This window comes from Callospermophilus lateralis, unplaced genomic scaffold (genome assembly GCF_048772815.1).
Source record: "Callospermophilus lateralis isolate mCalLat2 unplaced genomic scaffold, mCalLat2.hap1 Scaffold_112, whole genome shotgun sequence".
In the NCBI taxonomy this organism is placed as follows: domain Eukaryota; kingdom Metazoa; phylum Chordata; class Mammalia; order Rodentia; family Sciuridae; genus Callospermophilus; species Callospermophilus lateralis.
The window spans coordinates 4502595-4519767 of record NW_027511460.1 but is presented as its reverse complement, the minus strand read 5'-3'; the positions used below and the strand labels follow the sequence as shown (position 1 = coordinate 4519767).

The 17173-nt window shown below is 34.9% G+C and overlaps 1 protein-coding gene across 1 annotated transcript in view; it reads right to left on the bottom strand.

The window, feature by feature from the left end:
- Nucleotides 1-405: 405 nt before the first annotated feature.
- LOC143388180 (uncharacterized) overlaps nucleotides 406-17173 on the bottom strand; it is a 30678-nt gene continuing 13910 nt past the window's right edge. Inside the window, exons 3-6 of the mRNA XM_077108021.1 lie at nucleotides 14831-15026; nucleotides 13116-13255; nucleotides 8861-9043; nucleotides 406-788 (exon numbers count right to left, since the gene is read on the bottom strand). Coding sequence (XP_076964136.1) covers nucleotides 406-788; nucleotides 8861-9043; nucleotides 13116-13255; nucleotides 14831-15026 — 902 coding nt within the window. The remainder of the gene's footprint in view (nucleotides 789-8860; nucleotides 9044-13115; nucleotides 13256-14830; nucleotides 15027-17173) is intronic.

Genomic DNA, 17173 nt, shown 5'->3' with positions numbered 1-17173 from the left:
AAGACCACTAAAATGCCTATTATCAATCAGTATTCTCTATTCAACTTGTTTATTCTTTATGAAGCTTTTCTCTTCACGACAAGCAGAAGTATTTAGAATCCACACCAATCCAAATTCAACTTGGGCCTCAATGTCTGCAGATGGATTCCTTCAGAGTCCAAAAAAATCCAACTACATACAAAACATAAGCAGCCTTTACTACATTTAGGCACTAGTGAGACACATTAAAAGTGTAGGTCGTTTTTCCACTTTTGTTTACTTGATGCTTAATTTACTGGAGTCATTAAAAGAAATATACTTGCAATAAAAAAAAAAAAAAAGTCAACTATTTCTGAGGCCAGTCTCGGTGTCCAGAGTCTTCAAGGCAATGTTAATTATGGCACATAGAACCCCCGAGCTCACTTGTCAGCGAAAACGCTGTGCTGAGCCTGGCACAAGTCTGCCCTCACGCTCAGAATCGCCATAAATGTGCAACGTATATTCCAACGAAAAACGCTGGCGAGCTGGGGACTGGGCATTGAAGTCCGGCGGCGGCGGGAGCGAGGAGGCGCCTCTCTCCTCAGTCACCTCGGCGGCGGCGGCGCCGGCGGTAGCGGTGGTGGCGGCGGCGACGACTGCCCCCCAGCCTCGGCGCGCGACACTTGGCCCGGCCCGGCGGCGGCGGCGGCAGGTGTCCACGAGTCCGTCTTGCTGCTGCTGCTGTGGCCGCCGCTGTGTCTCCTGCTGCCGCCGCTGCCGCCGCTGCCCTGTGGTGTTGCCTCTTGCCGTGCCAGACCGCCGCTGCAGCTCTAGCCGCTCCCGGAGGGACGACGGTTACAGCCCGGCCGATCGCGCCGCCGCCACCACCGCTGCGCGCGCAGCTGGAACCAGCTCCGATTTTTAATTTTTTAAGGAAAAGTGAACACTTCATTTTTAGCAACATTTTTCTTGAAGCAGATGAACTTGAGAAGGAGAGCTCCATGCACCGTCACTTTGCCAGGTGGCTTTCATCGGGGTGTTCATTGTTAAGAACCCTGCTATTTCTGCCTGAGGTTTGAAGCCAGGACTTCACAGGATCCCCTGCTGCACTCCTCATTTTTTTCCATGCAGAGAGCAGATGAGTGAAGCAGAATAAAATCCCAGCCTCAGAGGCAGCAGTGTAGCATTCCAGGCATAGGTGACAGTGTTTCGCTTAGTTGGAATAAACGCTAATTGGAGTTGCTGAGTGAAAGTTAGAATTGAAAATTGGACTTGGTTTATACAGCAGTTTGGAAACTTGTGAAACGTATTATTATGACCATATTTTGATAAACAAAAATGAATTTTTAGTATGGTTCTGGGGATTGAACCCAGTGCCTTGTGCATGCAAGGCAAGCACTCTACCAACTGAGCTGTATCCCCAGTTCCTGCAAATGAAATGTTAATATTAAAAATAAAACATCAATTGTTTCCAAAGTAGATGTGTTGGTTAGGACAGGACAGTTCAAGGACAAGCACTGAGGTTCTGAGATCTTCTTTTTTTTTTTTTAATTTTCAGAAGTAACATATTCAATTATATTTAAATAGGCTAACTTATCAAGCTGTTTGGGTTCTTATAAGTTCCACTAAATTCTTCTGGAAATGAGAGAATAAATAAGTCCTCCTTACTGATTTGTGTGATTGTGCCTTTTAATAGTCTCACTATATCAGTTATCATATTGTCATGTATTTTTCACATCTTTTGCTTCACATTCTTTCAGTTTCTTTGAAGAAGAGGACATATATTTTCATCATTATGTTCCTAGAACTGAGTGAGCCCCGTGTCCCGGACTGAAAATCTAAAGCATAACAGAGGAAGCAGCCAACATTCCTTCTATTAGCGGTCAAGGGTGGTCATAGAAAATAAAGATAATTTACTGATTTTGGAATGGACTGAACAGTTTTATTCAACAACAAGCCTTTTCCAATTATAGATTTATTTAGCTTATCCTTAAAATTATGTGAATATGTGGATTTAAGTATATGCATAGACCTTTAAATCCAGTGTTTATACTACATTCTAAAATTTGATATGTGCACTTTTGAGAACAAATAGCTAAGATGTAAGTATATTTTGTAAAGGTAATTTTTTAGTCATTTTGAGGAATGGGAAAATAGTAACTTTTATTGCATCTAGAGGCATGATTCGACTCTAATTGTCAATATATGAAAATGGATCTTTATATTTTTCTCAAGTAATCCATGGAATGAGATGTTTAGTCTTTGGGTCATGATAACTTGTTTTACTTTGTAGAAATCCCAGAAGAAACCTTGAATAAACGTTGATCTCCTTCAGGGGTTTCTGGTTCTTCTCACTAGAATCCCACCTCCTGCACCCCTGTTTTTACTACAGCTCACTCTCCATGGTGTAGAGCTCCCTCTATCTCCATCTTTCTGAGTTTTATCTTCCCAGACTCCCAGTTATTTTTCCCACTCCACTGTCTATCAGTTTTGCATTAAAAGAAGTTAGAAAAATTACATGAACTATGAAAATATTTTAATATGAAAGATAATCACCCTAGTAATGAGGAGTAAGAAGTACATACCTAATGATAACTTTAAAAACTGGGAATAGTTTTTTTACTATTTTTAATAATTCTGATGGTTTCCTTAAGTGAAGCTGTGTCATTAAATATATGATCCATGAGCACATTTCTCATTACAATGGAGAATTATTTTAATCTAACAAATGAGAGAACTGCAAATAGATAGAGTGTATGAAAAGTAAATTATGTCTTTTCTTTGTAAAAAAGAAACAAAATGGATATATAAAAAATAAAGATAAAACAGAGCTAAATGTCCAAATTTCTAGAGTATAGGCAACAAAAAATAGTAACATTTACTATTAATAAGTATATTCATCTCATCAATTACATCAAATGATATTTTCATCTTGATATTATAGGGGAAATGAAGAGAAAATTAACATCTGCTTTTCTCCCTAAAGCCATTAAAGAAAATGATTCTTTTATCATAATACTTGGGTATTTTAAAATGTGACTTCTGGATAGGAGTGTAGGCTTGTCATCTCACCCTTTGCCTCCCCACTAGTCACAATACAAACAGTATGTAATAACAGCAGAGACTTTGAACATGGAAAAGAAGGTGAACTTGTTAGGACTGGAAGACCAACAGAGCATCTGGGCTTTTACCACACAGGCCCAACACAAAAATGTGTCCCATAGAGGCAGCCCAGATAGGCTAATTCCTCTTCCATATTGAACCAGGGTCTCACCTACAATACAAAATGAGCCCACAAGTCCTGGCAAGGGGAATTAAGCAGACCCCTGCTGGTTTAGAAAAAAATCAACTAGAGAAAGAGCTTAGCTCCTCTCCTGGTGAGACTTCACTTTCCCACCCAGAGATGTGGCCAAGGATAGTATGCCCAACCACGGACAGGCATGTGATGATGTGTCTTCCTTCCTTAGCAGGTTTCTGAAGCTCTTCATCCCCATCAAGGCCTGGGGGACCTCAACAAAAGGGATTGTACCCCAGAAAGCACCTTCCTTGAAACATGCTCTCCATCCCACTGAGGTTGAGAGAAGCCCAGCCAAACACATGTCCAGTCAAGGAGGCCTCCTCATTCTCATGGACCTGAAACCCCCCCTCCCTCAACACCTCTGACCACTCAGGGACCATCAGAAGAGACCAGTGGGAGCCCCAGTGGCACAAGATAAACTAAGAATATCAAATACCACTGCAAAGACTGGTTAAATGATGACTTAATTCATAGTCCACACAAGTAGACTAGGACCTATTCTCCAAACATAAGAAGGTGAAAAATTCAAGTAAGATTCTAAATTCCTTAATGTCATATCTAAAATGTCTGGGATAGAGCTAAAAATAACTTATTATTGCAGGGATCAGGAAAACCACAACTTAAGGAAAAAGGAAAATTAACTGATGCCAACACTGAAACAAATCAGTTGTTAGCATTATCTGACGAGAATTTTATAGCAAGCATCATGAAAAAGATTCAATAAACAATTATAAATCTCTCGAGAAGAAAGAAAAATGGAAAATGTCAGCAAAGAAATAGACATTATTAAAAGAAAAAAATTAGAAATTATAGAATTGAAAAATAAAATAGAAAAAATAAACAACTTCCTGGATTGGTTAATAATAGAGAAGAGATGAAAAAGGAAAGAACCAGTGAGTTTGAGGACAGAGTACTAGAATTTGCCCAATCCAAGCAACAAAGAGAAAATATATGGGGGGAAAAATGATCAGAGCCTCAGAAACCTATGGGAAAAAAGACCCTAAATTTGTATGAACAGAGTCCTAACAGTGGAAGAAAAAGAGAGTGGAGCTATTAGTCCAAGGAAAATTAGCTAAAAATTTTCCCCGTTTGGCAAAGGACACAAATTCACAGATTTGAAAAGCTGAGTGCTATGGTTTGCATAAATGTCCCTCAAACACCTGTGGTCACCAGCCCACAGAACTATTAGGAGGGAGTGAAAACTTTGTACCGTGGAGCCAACAGGAAGGAAAGCAATTAGGAGCATGCTCTTGAAGGGGACATTGGGACTCCAGCCCCTCCTCTTTGCTCTTGGTTTCCTTCCCAGCCACAATAAGACGGGAAACCTCCTCTGCAACACCCTCCCTGCCATAATGCACTGCCTCACCCAGGCCCAAAGGCAACAGTGCCATGTGATCAACTGAACCTCTAAAACATGAGCCTAAATACACCTTTTCTCTCATGAAGTTGAATTTTTACAGTAAAAAAAAAATTTTACTGAGTAAATCCCAAGTAGAATAAGTGCAAATAAATAAACACCAACATATATCAGAAGTAAATTTCTGAAAATTAAGAACAAAAGGGAAAAATGCTAAAGACAAAAGAGAAAGTTAGTCAGAAAGAAATAATGTATCATTTGTAGGGATCACCAGTTCCAATGGCAGAGGTTTTCTCATGAGAAACCCTGGGGTATAGAAAGAAGTGCTGTGAATTTTTCAAATTCTAAAAGAAAAACAGAGTCAATAATGAATTCTATATTTAACTATCCTTCAAGAATGAAGGGGTTGGGCACTGTGGTGCACACCTGTAATCCCAGGGGTTCGGGAGGCTGAGGCAGGAGGAGTGAGAGTTCAAAGACAGCCTCAGAATGTGAGGCATTAAGCAACTCAGTGAGACCCTGTGTCTAAATAAAATACAAAATAGAGCTGGGGATGTGGCACAATGGTTGAGTGTCCCCCAAAAAAGAAAGAATAAATAGGCAATAAAGATTATCTAAGACTAAGGGAAATTAAAAGAAAGTGTCACTAACATACCTACCTTAAATTTGACTAATGTTTTTTAACAGAAAATTACAAAAGAAGAATCTCAATGACATGGGAAAAAGGAAAAAACAATGGAGAGAACAAAAATATAGGTAAAATATAAGTTTTCTAAACTATATATAATGATTAAAATAAACATTATAATACTTTCTGTTCCCTATTGCTAAATAATACATGGATCAAAGAAAAATCCTCAAAGAAAATGTTGAAAATACATAGAACCAAATTAAAATGAAAGTGTGGCATGTGAAAATATGTGGGATGCAGCAAAAGCAGTATTGAGTTAAATTTATACTGCTAAATCCTTGCAATAAAAAAAACTAAAAGAAAAATAAACCTGAAGCAAACTGAAAGAAGGCAATAATAAGGAACAAAAATCAATGAAATTGAAAACTGGGTAACAGAAAAAAAAATTGATGAAACAATAAACTTGTTCTTTAAAAATAAAAATCAATGAAATTAATAAGCTTACAAAAAATGGAGAGAGACGATATAGACCCTCAACATCAGGAATGAATCAGAGAAATCACTACAAATCCTATAGCTATTATAAGATAATAAGGCATCACTGTGAGCCAGATTATGCTCATAAATTTGACAAAAAAATCAGCACCAACATAGAGGATCTGATCATGCAGATAATTTAGTTGACAAATATAGAACATAATCTAGTTGACAAATATAGTACATAATCTAGTTGACAAATATAGAACACTCCACCCAACAGAGTATATATATATATACACACACACACACACACACACACACACACACACACAGACATACACATACACCTCACAGTGGAATGCATCACAATTCTCTCCACCAGGAAGTATTACAGGCTTAAGACCCATTGCTATGCAGCTAAGTGGTAGTCAAAGAGATCAAAGACCACTAGAGGAGATTATCTCCCCAACACTAACAAAGGAATATATAGAAACTGAATAAAACACAACATTATTTATAATCACCCCAAAGAAAGTAATAAATAAAAGTGTATACTTAGTATAAACTTAACAAAAAAATGCTTAGGGTTAGTGTGTGGAAAATGACTCAAGAGTAAAAAGAACAATCCAGTTAGAAGGGGGCAAAAGACATTGAGAGATATTTTGCTATAAAAGATAAACAGATCAAATAAATACAGGAGAAGTTGTTCAACATACTAGTTATTAGGCATGAATTAAAACCATAATGGCATATCACTTCCTAACTATTAGAATGTCTTAAACTTAAAAAAAATAATAACCAAATGTTAGTGAGGATATGAATAAATTGGATCACTCACTAATACATTGCTGATGAGAATGGAAAATAGTCCATTGGAAAAACTGGGTGAACTATACATGGGATTCCCTGTTCTATTTCTTATTACTTCATGTAAATCTATTATTATCACTTAAATGGTTTAATTAAAAAAACATATTCAAGCATATTTATGTATACATATTCATATATGCACATACATACAGTTTATATATTGTATATATATATTCTGTATATATACACATACATACCATTTTTAACTATTATAGTTATATATATTTAGCAGTATATATAAGTATATATAGTTGTTTATGTACATATATAGTGTGTGAGTATACATATCTTTATGTGTATGTATATTAGTATACACATTAATGACATATACATATCATTAACATATTAATATATATATCGTTATGTAGTAAGTAAGTAGGAGAATACTTAGAGGATTCATGGAATGAACAGTACATGAAATTCATGTTCATGAAATTTGTTTTCTTTTTATTTTAGGTAAGACTAGATTTTTCAGTATTCTCTACAGTAAAATGTGGTTGTATGACTAAATTTTAATCAATGGAAGGTGAGTAGAAGAGTCCCATTACTCATGGGGCTCCACTTGTAAAACCTCCAGGTTTCATATTCTACTTTCCTTCCTTCTCCAACAACTTGCTGCAAAAGACGACAATCAACTCAGAAGTTGAGTTTGAAAAGGGAGGGAAAAAAGAGAAGAGGCTGTGACGCTGAATCACCGTTGGAAGGCAACTGATGATAGGAACTCATGTTTTTGGAATTCACATGTGTGAAAATAAACAATTTCACTAAGCCACAGAGATGTGGTCAATCAGAATCTCTTAATTCATTTAATCATTTTTGACAGCCCTTCAGAAAACAAGTCCAACACACTTTTCTAGCATATTCTACTGCCTGTTCTGTTTGAATCTGTTGGTCATCTGTGCCCTTTTATCTGATAAGACAATATTAACCATATCCTCTGCTGTGATAGAATCCCCTCTCTATACCTAAACCAAATATTTTAGAAACAAATTATAGTCACCCCTACCTTATTCCAAGAAAGATTTAACCAAAAACAAAAATGCATACACTGTACCAAAATCAAATAACTTGGAAAGAAAGAAGAAAAAAAGGAGACAACATTAAGAAACAGAAACAGGAAATTGAAATATTCCTAGGGGTGAGATTAATATATAACAGAAAGACATTTATGCCTCTATAGAAACATGTTTTAGACATCTAGCTACATCATCGTTATTTGTAGCAGCCTACATTATTGGGAAATATGCATTACAAAATTTATTTCATGTTTGTCATTTATCAAATTTTGTTTGCATGCCTTTAAAATGTAAGGTAAAAGGTGTGGAAGGAAAATACCATTTATCCTGATATTGAAACTGGAGAGGTCTTCTTCTATGTGTTCTCATAAAGAGGACAGCACATGAGCAAATAAGCATTTTCTTCAGCAACCTTACACAAACACTACCGTAAAACAAATTCATTAATCTTCAAAGCTGAAATATTAAAAGAAAATCCCAGGTGTAAATAGAGTAACACACCCATTTCACTCATCCCTTATTACTTTTTTCAGAAATCCCCCAAAAAAACTAAAATATTTTCCTGAAGTGTCTCTCACTAACCTATTGAGAAAAAAAAAATAAGGTAGAAATCTAAATTATAATTTATTTTCTCACCGATATCTATGCAATTGTGGATAATTGCTGCTTATTAACAAATTGAGGACTGTATCAAAAATTCTGAAAATTTTCAGAACATTAAGCAGACCCAAACACAATTGTCCATTAGAAACCTCTGAGTTTTAGAGTATGAATAAATAAAGATAGAGCATAAATTTAAATTTGATGTATAAAATGACTTTAGCTATAGAATAGTTGCAAAATATTACTTGAAACTAGATAATTGGTCTCAATATAAGTAGAAATAAGTACCGTGACTTTGTTACCAAATTCAAATAACACATAAAATTTAACATGAAAATTAATAACAAAATATACCAATACTTTTGCTTTTCAAGGTAAATAATTTGTGATATATTGAAATTCCCAGTAAGTGTATGAAAATATTTACCTTTTTATACACTTCCTCTGTTCCTATTGTTAACATTTTTCTCCTGCAGAGAGGAATTATGAGATGTGAGCCAAGTTTCTTCTGAAGCCCACAAGGGGGACCCTTTGCACCATAGCAACACAGTTTATGTAGCACAGGTTTTACTGCTAATACACCATTTGGTTAAATCCATAGTCTGCCATCAAGTGAAGAAAGTCATTTCCTGTCTCCTTGACCTCACCTGTGAATCCAGGCTGACAGACACAAACATAGCCCGAGGCTTCAAGGTAGCTGAACGAAGAAGGCAGCCCAGCAATACGACCATATTTTTTCTCTGAGGACAGCTCTATGCATTCCCCATCAGACTGGCAGGGGTTACTTTCGCATTCGTTGATGTCCATCTCACACTGGGCACCTGTGTATCCTGCAGGATGAAAGTTCAGAGAAGCCGCTGAGTCAAAGCTCTTAAATCATAGAGCATATGCCTGAAAAGAGGCTGACCACTGTGCCTGCGCCAATTAGCAAGTTGCCAGTGCTCAAAGAGCTAGCCAGGGGAATCGGGTAAGAGGAGGTTTACGTGGAAATAAATATCAGTAGCAACTTGCTTAATTTGGCCAATTTTTTTTTAAAAGATTTGATTAATAAAGCCTGAAATAAAATGGGACTTCAGGGTAATCTTGATTTAACCTGAACATTTAATAAAATGAATAAAATACCATTTACTTGAATTTAACAAATATTCTAATTGATGTGTGTTTATCAAGAAAAAAATTTTATAGAGAATTACTTAAAAATCAGAAGTATCCACATAGGCAACCCCAAATTATTATTTTAAATCTCAAAAGTAGGTTAAATAGTTATTTCCTAATATTCAGTGAGAAAGAAAAGTAAATTTTATATATATATATATATATATATATAGTTCTATTGTGTGGGTGCGTATGTTTTAACCAAGCTCAATTGTACTATATTCAGAAACTTGCGTTTTCATTCCCTTGCAGAATCCATGTTAGTAAGAGAGATCTAACTCATAGTTTTAAACTATTTCCGACTACTCCAAAACGTGAATGTGCCATAATCATCCTTTTATTGGTTTTAATGCAGTTTTTACTATTAAAAATTTTCAATGAATATCATTACATATGACATATGTGTAAGTGTTTAAGCAAAATTCTACGGTTTAGGCCTAAAAGCAGAAATTCTAGGTCATAAGCTGTGTACAATTTTATTTAAGTACAGATTGACAAATGCTTCTAGAGTAGTTGTACCACTTACCTGTTACCAACTAGCAAGTAGATGGATACATACATATAGAACTCCAAACCCTTGGAAACATAGTTATCAGCAAATATAAAATTTGTCATTAGTAAATTGGACAAAAATAATATCTTACTTTAGTTTACATTTTTCTCAGTTACTATTGAATTTAACATTTTTTTGGTTGTTTATTGACTCAAGTAACATTACATATCTTTTTCCTAATTTTTAGGCTGGTTTTCTTATTGATTTTCAAGTACTTATATGTTATGTGTTGTGCTAATTCCCAAATAAAAATTTACTGGAATGCTAATATAATGCTGATGAATAATAAAATAATATCAGCTATTTTGCAAGACAGCAAGACAGCTGTATAAAGTTCTTAAAGGAATATGATTAAACCTACCATACACCTAAAAGCCTCTATAATGTCACTTAAGTCTGCTGAGAAATATGATTTTAAAACAAAATTTATAATTAAAAATTATAAAATTTATAAGTTACAGTATTTTTTTTACTTTAAAATTATACAATGACTTCCCATTTCACATAGGATAAAATCAAAATCCTTACTATGATCTAAGAATGCACTTATCACCTGAACCCTTTCCATTTTACTATTTCTACCTAATCCCATTCTCCTCCTTCCTCCCAGGGAATGTCTTCTACCCTATGGCCTTCATAACGATGTTCTTCTCTCCTCTAGAAAATTTTTCTCCAAGCCTTTGTGTGGCCAACTCTTACCCAATTTTCAGACTTTGTCTTGTATTACTTTCACAGAATAACTTGCCCTCATGGACAGATCTAAATAAGTTCCTGTGTTTTTTTTTTTTTTTCATATCACTAAATCTTTTTCTTTTGTTGCTCCTTTAATAATCTTTAGTTATGTATTTATTTGTATATATGGCTGCCTTTCTCAACCAACTATATACTCTACCACAACAGAGACTGTACTTAGTTTATTTACTCTTCCAATGCTGAGCAAGATGTAAACAGTGGATTTTAACCGATGCCTGAAAAAGCATAAAACAGTACCAATTAATCATTGAAAATAAGAATTTAGATAATAATTCTGGTTTACTACATAAACCAGAGAATGGACTACTATTGAGCAAATGATGAGAAGCTAATGGGATTGCTCATTTTGAAACTTTAGTAAAAACCTGAATGGGGTCATGTGTCAAATAATAACCACAACATAAATTCTATTGCTCAACAGCGTAATATATATGTCACATGTGACCCTCGGATCCTTTCTCAGCTATCTGAAGAAGAAACATAGTGAGAAAAGAAACTAAAAGAACATGTGAGATCATGATCTCACAATCCCTTATTGTGACGCTCCTGCTAAAGAGTCCTCAGAATCTTTTAAATTTAAATGTCTACTTTCAAAATAATTGATTTCATACTTAAGGATATACAAATATTCAGTAAATGATAGTTTTCACAGCAAGTTTTTATAAACTGTTATTTGTTGTGCTTCAGTGGATTATGAACTATTTTCAATTTCCTTTTCATTCTAAGACTCAAGACCCGTACATAGGCCAGGTTAGGAAGTAATTTAGACTCATCATAAATCCTTTTCTGCTTTTCCAGCTCATGCATTATCTTATTCCCAACTTGAACATTCAGAAGCTTCTGATTTATAGTTTTGCCATTCCTGTCTCCACCACTGAGGTCCTGTAGGGATTTTATTTTCTATTCTGTTTAACCACAGATATAAATAGACTCCTTCAGTCAAGACTACATTCAATAGTTTAAACAAGTTTTTCGATAGAACTATGTGCAAAGAAGCAATCTAATACCAAATCAAGCCCCCAGGGTTCCTATATAAGGTTGGTTTGTTTTAACACATCCAATCTCATGTGGGTATCAAGAAAACTTCTAAGGTAAGCATTTAAGGTGACTGACACTCCTCATAATTAATTACTTTTGAAATGAGGACTCTAGGTAATTATCACAGTAGATTCTTGCCATTGCAGTCTGTGGCAGTGTTTCATGATCCAAAGGAATGATCTTTTCTTAGATTAGTTTGTGGTACTCAATCTTTTCTTTATATACAGCAGTGAGAATAGGGTACAAAGATGTTCTGAATTGTCTATCTAGTCCAAACTGCCATCCATGCAAGTGACCTAAGAGAAACTCAAAGGCAGAACTGTCCTAAATCTGCCCATCGTTTAACCTCCTGCATGACTTCCTGCCCATCCAGTCCCTCATCTTCACCTCACCACTGTTCTCTGTTCTAGCAAACAGACTCAGCTCTGTTTAAACTCCTGCCCAGTCCTCTCACTAATTCCTGGCCTGTAGTTGTATTTCCTCCAAACAACTTCACTAGGCTGCCAGAGGGCTCTTTTTAAATTCACAGATTACATAACTTCCCTGCCCCATTATTTGCAAGTGGCTTTGTCATCTGGCTTCAACCTTATTCCCAGCTTCTCTGTACCACCAGCCCTCCCTAAGCCAACATTGTGAGCAATTACTCAAAGTCCACAATTGAATATGTTCTCTCCTGTGTGTGTCACTCTTTCATATTTCTTTCCTTCTTCCATTCTTTGTTCTTTCCTTAAGTAAGCAATGGGCCACTAGGTGCTCGCCATAGGACCTAGAATGGTTAACCTAATTTTGTTATCTAGTTAACATTTATTTTGTGTCTTTTACGGTAGAGGCTCAGACAGGAGCTTTGTATACATTACTGCATTTCTCTCCAAAACAACTCTATGAAGTGGATATTATTACCAGCACCTCCATTTTTATAAAATGAGGAAACTGAGGCTCAGATCAGTTAAGTAATTTGTCCAAAGTCACATGGTGATTGAGGAAATTTCTGACACATGTTCATTATGAGGTTGACCATTTCAATTCTGTATAAAACAAGCTTCTAGTATTTTAACATTGTTTGACAGGTTCCTATATATTCCTGATGTCTAAAAGAAAGTCCTAAAAGAAAATAAATCATCTTCTAGTGAAACTTTCTCTATGAAAACCATGCTGAATTGAATCTTTCCATTGATTTTCTCCCCCTCTGCTTTTTCTAGAAGGTTCTAATCTTTGGACAATTTAGTCACCCACTTTGGATAATGTGTAGTATAGCAGTAAATATGTATGAGCCCTGAAGAATACAACTAGAAGAAAAATTTCACTTACAACATTTAACAATAACAATTTTTAGTTTCATTTCATAGGCATTTTTTTCTATGCTAAGAGAAAAAAAAACTGGTGGAAGTTATTTTGTCACTTACCAGGCCAGCAGTGACAAATGTAATTGTCAACACTGTCCTCACAGGTAGCATTATGGTGACAAGGTTTTGACCAACAAAGAGGCATCAAGGTTTCACAGTGTGTCCCTGTGAATCCACTAACTGTGCAGTTACAGCTGTATCTGGAGAGTAAATAAAATTTTCATGTCATTTCTTAGTCATACTGAAATCAAATATCTTTATTCTGTCTTTTTATTTTTTCATCAACCTGAGACCCATGATACAGTCTTTATACTTATCTCAAAAACTCTGAGGGAATTATCTCTCTAGACCTGAGTGATGTCTTATTGTTATCTTTTTAAAAATTATTCATGCAAAGTTATTTAGAAACTATAAATACTTAAGTTTCATCCATAAGTTGAAGATACTTATGCCATAGGAGTATTGTGATAACTAAGTGTACACATAAAGAGTACTGAGTAAATTACTATTAAATAGTATTAAGAAAAATCGTTAATATTTTTTAATAGAGAATTATTTTTCCCTTATAAAAATAAAACAATAAATAATGAAAAACTCAGGAAAAAGTCCTCATTAAATACATTGTGACTTGTAATATTCTCTCTTTCTCTCTCTCTCTTTTGGGTTGCAAGAATATTTTAATATTGCTATTTCATTGATTGATTGAGTGAGAATATCTAATACACAAATACAAATCTAGTGGGGAAGGTTACTAACTTTATTAAGATGATAATTTTAATTTAGGCAAGATCATTTAAAAATTTAGTATTATAAGCTGGGCATGGTGATGCCTATCTATAATACTGGGTACTTGAGAAGCTGAGGTAGAAGGATAGCAAATTCAAGGCCATCCTCAGCAACTTAGTGAGGACCTAAGCAACTTAGTGAAACCCTGTGTCAAAATTTAAAAAAAAGCTAGAGATTTGGTTTTGTGGTTAAGAGCCCCTTGTATTCAATTGCCATTAGCAATTATATATATATATATATATATATATATATATATATATATATATATATATATATATATATATATATATATAATTTAGTACTATATAAAATGAGTTTTTTACACCTAGATAAGTGGAGGATTGAGGAAGGAATAGCTATGAGAATACAACATTGTTTTTGAAATCCTATTATTTTGATAAATATATTTGAAACACCTATGTCTTCTATCATTTTCCCTTTGAGTGTCATTTACTTTGAAATTAGATTTGGAATAAATTAAGTCTCATTACTAATGAAAGGGAAACTGGATTCTGTGTGAATCTTCTAACTTCCATGCACTTTAGATTTCTTTGTGTAATATGAGAACATAAATGTTCATCTTGTTCTGTTGATAGATCAAACAAGATGATTTTAAGTGCAATGCTATTAAAAGTTATTGTGTCATATAAATCTCACATTCACATTTTTAATTATTCCTAGCTTAGTTTTTATATTTTCCCTATTTATGACAGGTTTACTTCCAGGAATTGAAAATTTGTTCCTTTTCCTTAGCATAAGCAATTTCAAACTATAACAAGAGTGAATTTGAAAGCTCCTTGCTCAGGAACAAAACGACCTCCAACAAACACATGTTTTCATAAAATCTGAATACTACAATTTTTATCATAGAAAGTATAATGCAATGTAAAATCTTTAAGCTGAGGGCATGAGATCTTCAAATTGACCAGAGTGGTACAATAGTTCTCCATCTCTCTAAGCCATTTGCCCAGCTATAGCAGCAGACATACCTGTTTCCTCCAGCCACACACAGCCCTCCATGGAGACATGGCTGACTCGCACAGTCATCAAAGTTGAGCTCACAGTGATCCCCTAGAAACCTGGGGGCACAGTCACAGAAATACGCTCCCAGAGCATCCAGACAAGTTGCACCATTTAGACAGGGCTGGGACCAACATTCATCAATTTCCAATTCATAGTTAACAGCTTTAAAAAAATTAGCACAGAAAAACAGAAAAGTTTTAGCAAAGTGAAAATATTTTAGCTATTTAGCGATGCTTTATTTACTAAAGCACTTGTCAAATATTATGTTACCCAAAATAATTTTCTTCCTTAATCCTAATTGATATTAACTTTGGTGTGCTTGTGGGAAGTTGCACACAGCAGAGAAGCTGTTACTTACAAATTACTGCATACAACAGCTTGTGGGTTTTTAGTCTGTGGAAACAAATAAGTCATTTTTAGAACAAAGTTATTATAAATGACACTTTTATTGGAAGCCTAAATTGGACTGGTCAATGTTTTTTTTTTCCATTATTTTCAAAAAGTTTAGTTAGGTCTCATCTAGAATAATGGATGAAAGCTGGGACTTCAAACCACATAGCTTTGATTGAAATCAGCACAGCCAATTATTAGCTGTGGAACATTGGGTAAGTTTCTTAACCTTCCCATATTTAAGTTTCCTTCTTTCAAAAATGGGAAAAATCTTTGTAACCAAACCATAGGATTATTATTGTAATTAAATGTATTCTGAAGTGTTTATAACAATAACTGGTGCATACTAAGTATTTGCTAGAGAAAAAGAAAAAAAGACTTGTCTGTCCACAAAAACCTATCCTACAAATATGTTTTACAATTATTTGCTTAAGTGCTCCTTTTTTTCATAGACATTCTACATATTTTCCTATTATGTTGTTGTTGTAAAATACAACTTTTAAATATAAAATTAAATTGTGATTTAATATAATTAGCGGCATCATGAGAACCTACTCATTTCAACGTAGTATTGTTACAAGAAATCAGTATTTATCCCTTCTCCCAAATCGTAGGTGATTACTTGCTAAATAGTTTAAGATTTACAAAAGTAGAAGTGATATTAAGATAAAACCTGTCTTACTAAATCTTTCAACTGGTATTTGATGTACACAATAATCAAATTCACAGGCTTTAAAAGACACCAAAGGAGGTATATCCATATTTCTCATTTTTATTTCTGTGCCTATAATCCAGGATAATAAATTATGTATTGAAATGTTACTGAGGGATTTTCAAATAGCTCAGAAGTAGTTTGATTGGTTTTGCCCTTTTTTCTTAAAAGAAATGGCAGTAGGCTGTTCTGTCACCATCTACCATTTACAGAGTCTACCATCAGCCAAGATAAAAAGGATGCCAGCACATTAAATTTGATTGTTTTTTAGAATAAAGAGAGTTTAAAAATTAAATTTATTTCAGTAAAAATTGAAACTTGTGCCATAGCATTTGGGGTCATGATCATTTGCCAAGACCTTACTGACCCTCAGCATCTCTCACTGGTCTCACTACTACTGGCTTCCCTCTTTGAAATCACTCTCGGTACTTCTATATAGTACACTTCTATAGAAAGACAAATCTGAGGATATTGATGTCTGCTTAAAATTTTTATATAGCTCCCCTTCCAGCATCTCCAGAATAAGGCACAATTGCCTTGTAATGTAGTAGGAACTTCTCAAAGATGAGAACTAGCCAGTGTCATCCACACCAGGTGCTTGCATCTCCCCTGTCTCTTGCGCCTCTTGCGGATCACAGAGGCCCCCTGACTTGTGATGCCCACTCCTTGTTCCCTACTTCTCCAAACCAGTCCAATTAGTTTCCAGAGATTGAGTTTGAGTATGACATGAGTACTTAATGGCTTCTATTTGGCACTGATGTTCCTCCACTGTACTCTCAAAATTTCCTACGATAGAAACGTCTATATTATTGTACTACAGTTGCTTTTTTGTCCATTTTATCTATAAATGCTAAGCACTTTGGAGTCAATCTTTATTCTTTAACGATCATATCTGTAGCATTTAGCACATATTCTTGAACACGGAAGATGCTTATTGAATTTGAATGAAAACTAGGATTATCACAGCAAGGGAATAATCTACCATTTTTCCTGGAAGACAAGCTGATATACCAGGACAGAGCTTCTCAATGCCTCTGCAAGCCTGGGCCCCCTCTAAATCAAAAGACTTGAAATCAAATTGATTGCTTTGTCAAACATTTAAAACAAATCATTGTTTCTGAATGATTGTGTCCTAAACTTCTGATAAGCATTTAGACATTTTTGTCCTTCAATATGTACCTTTTGGCAATTAGAGATCGATGTTAAC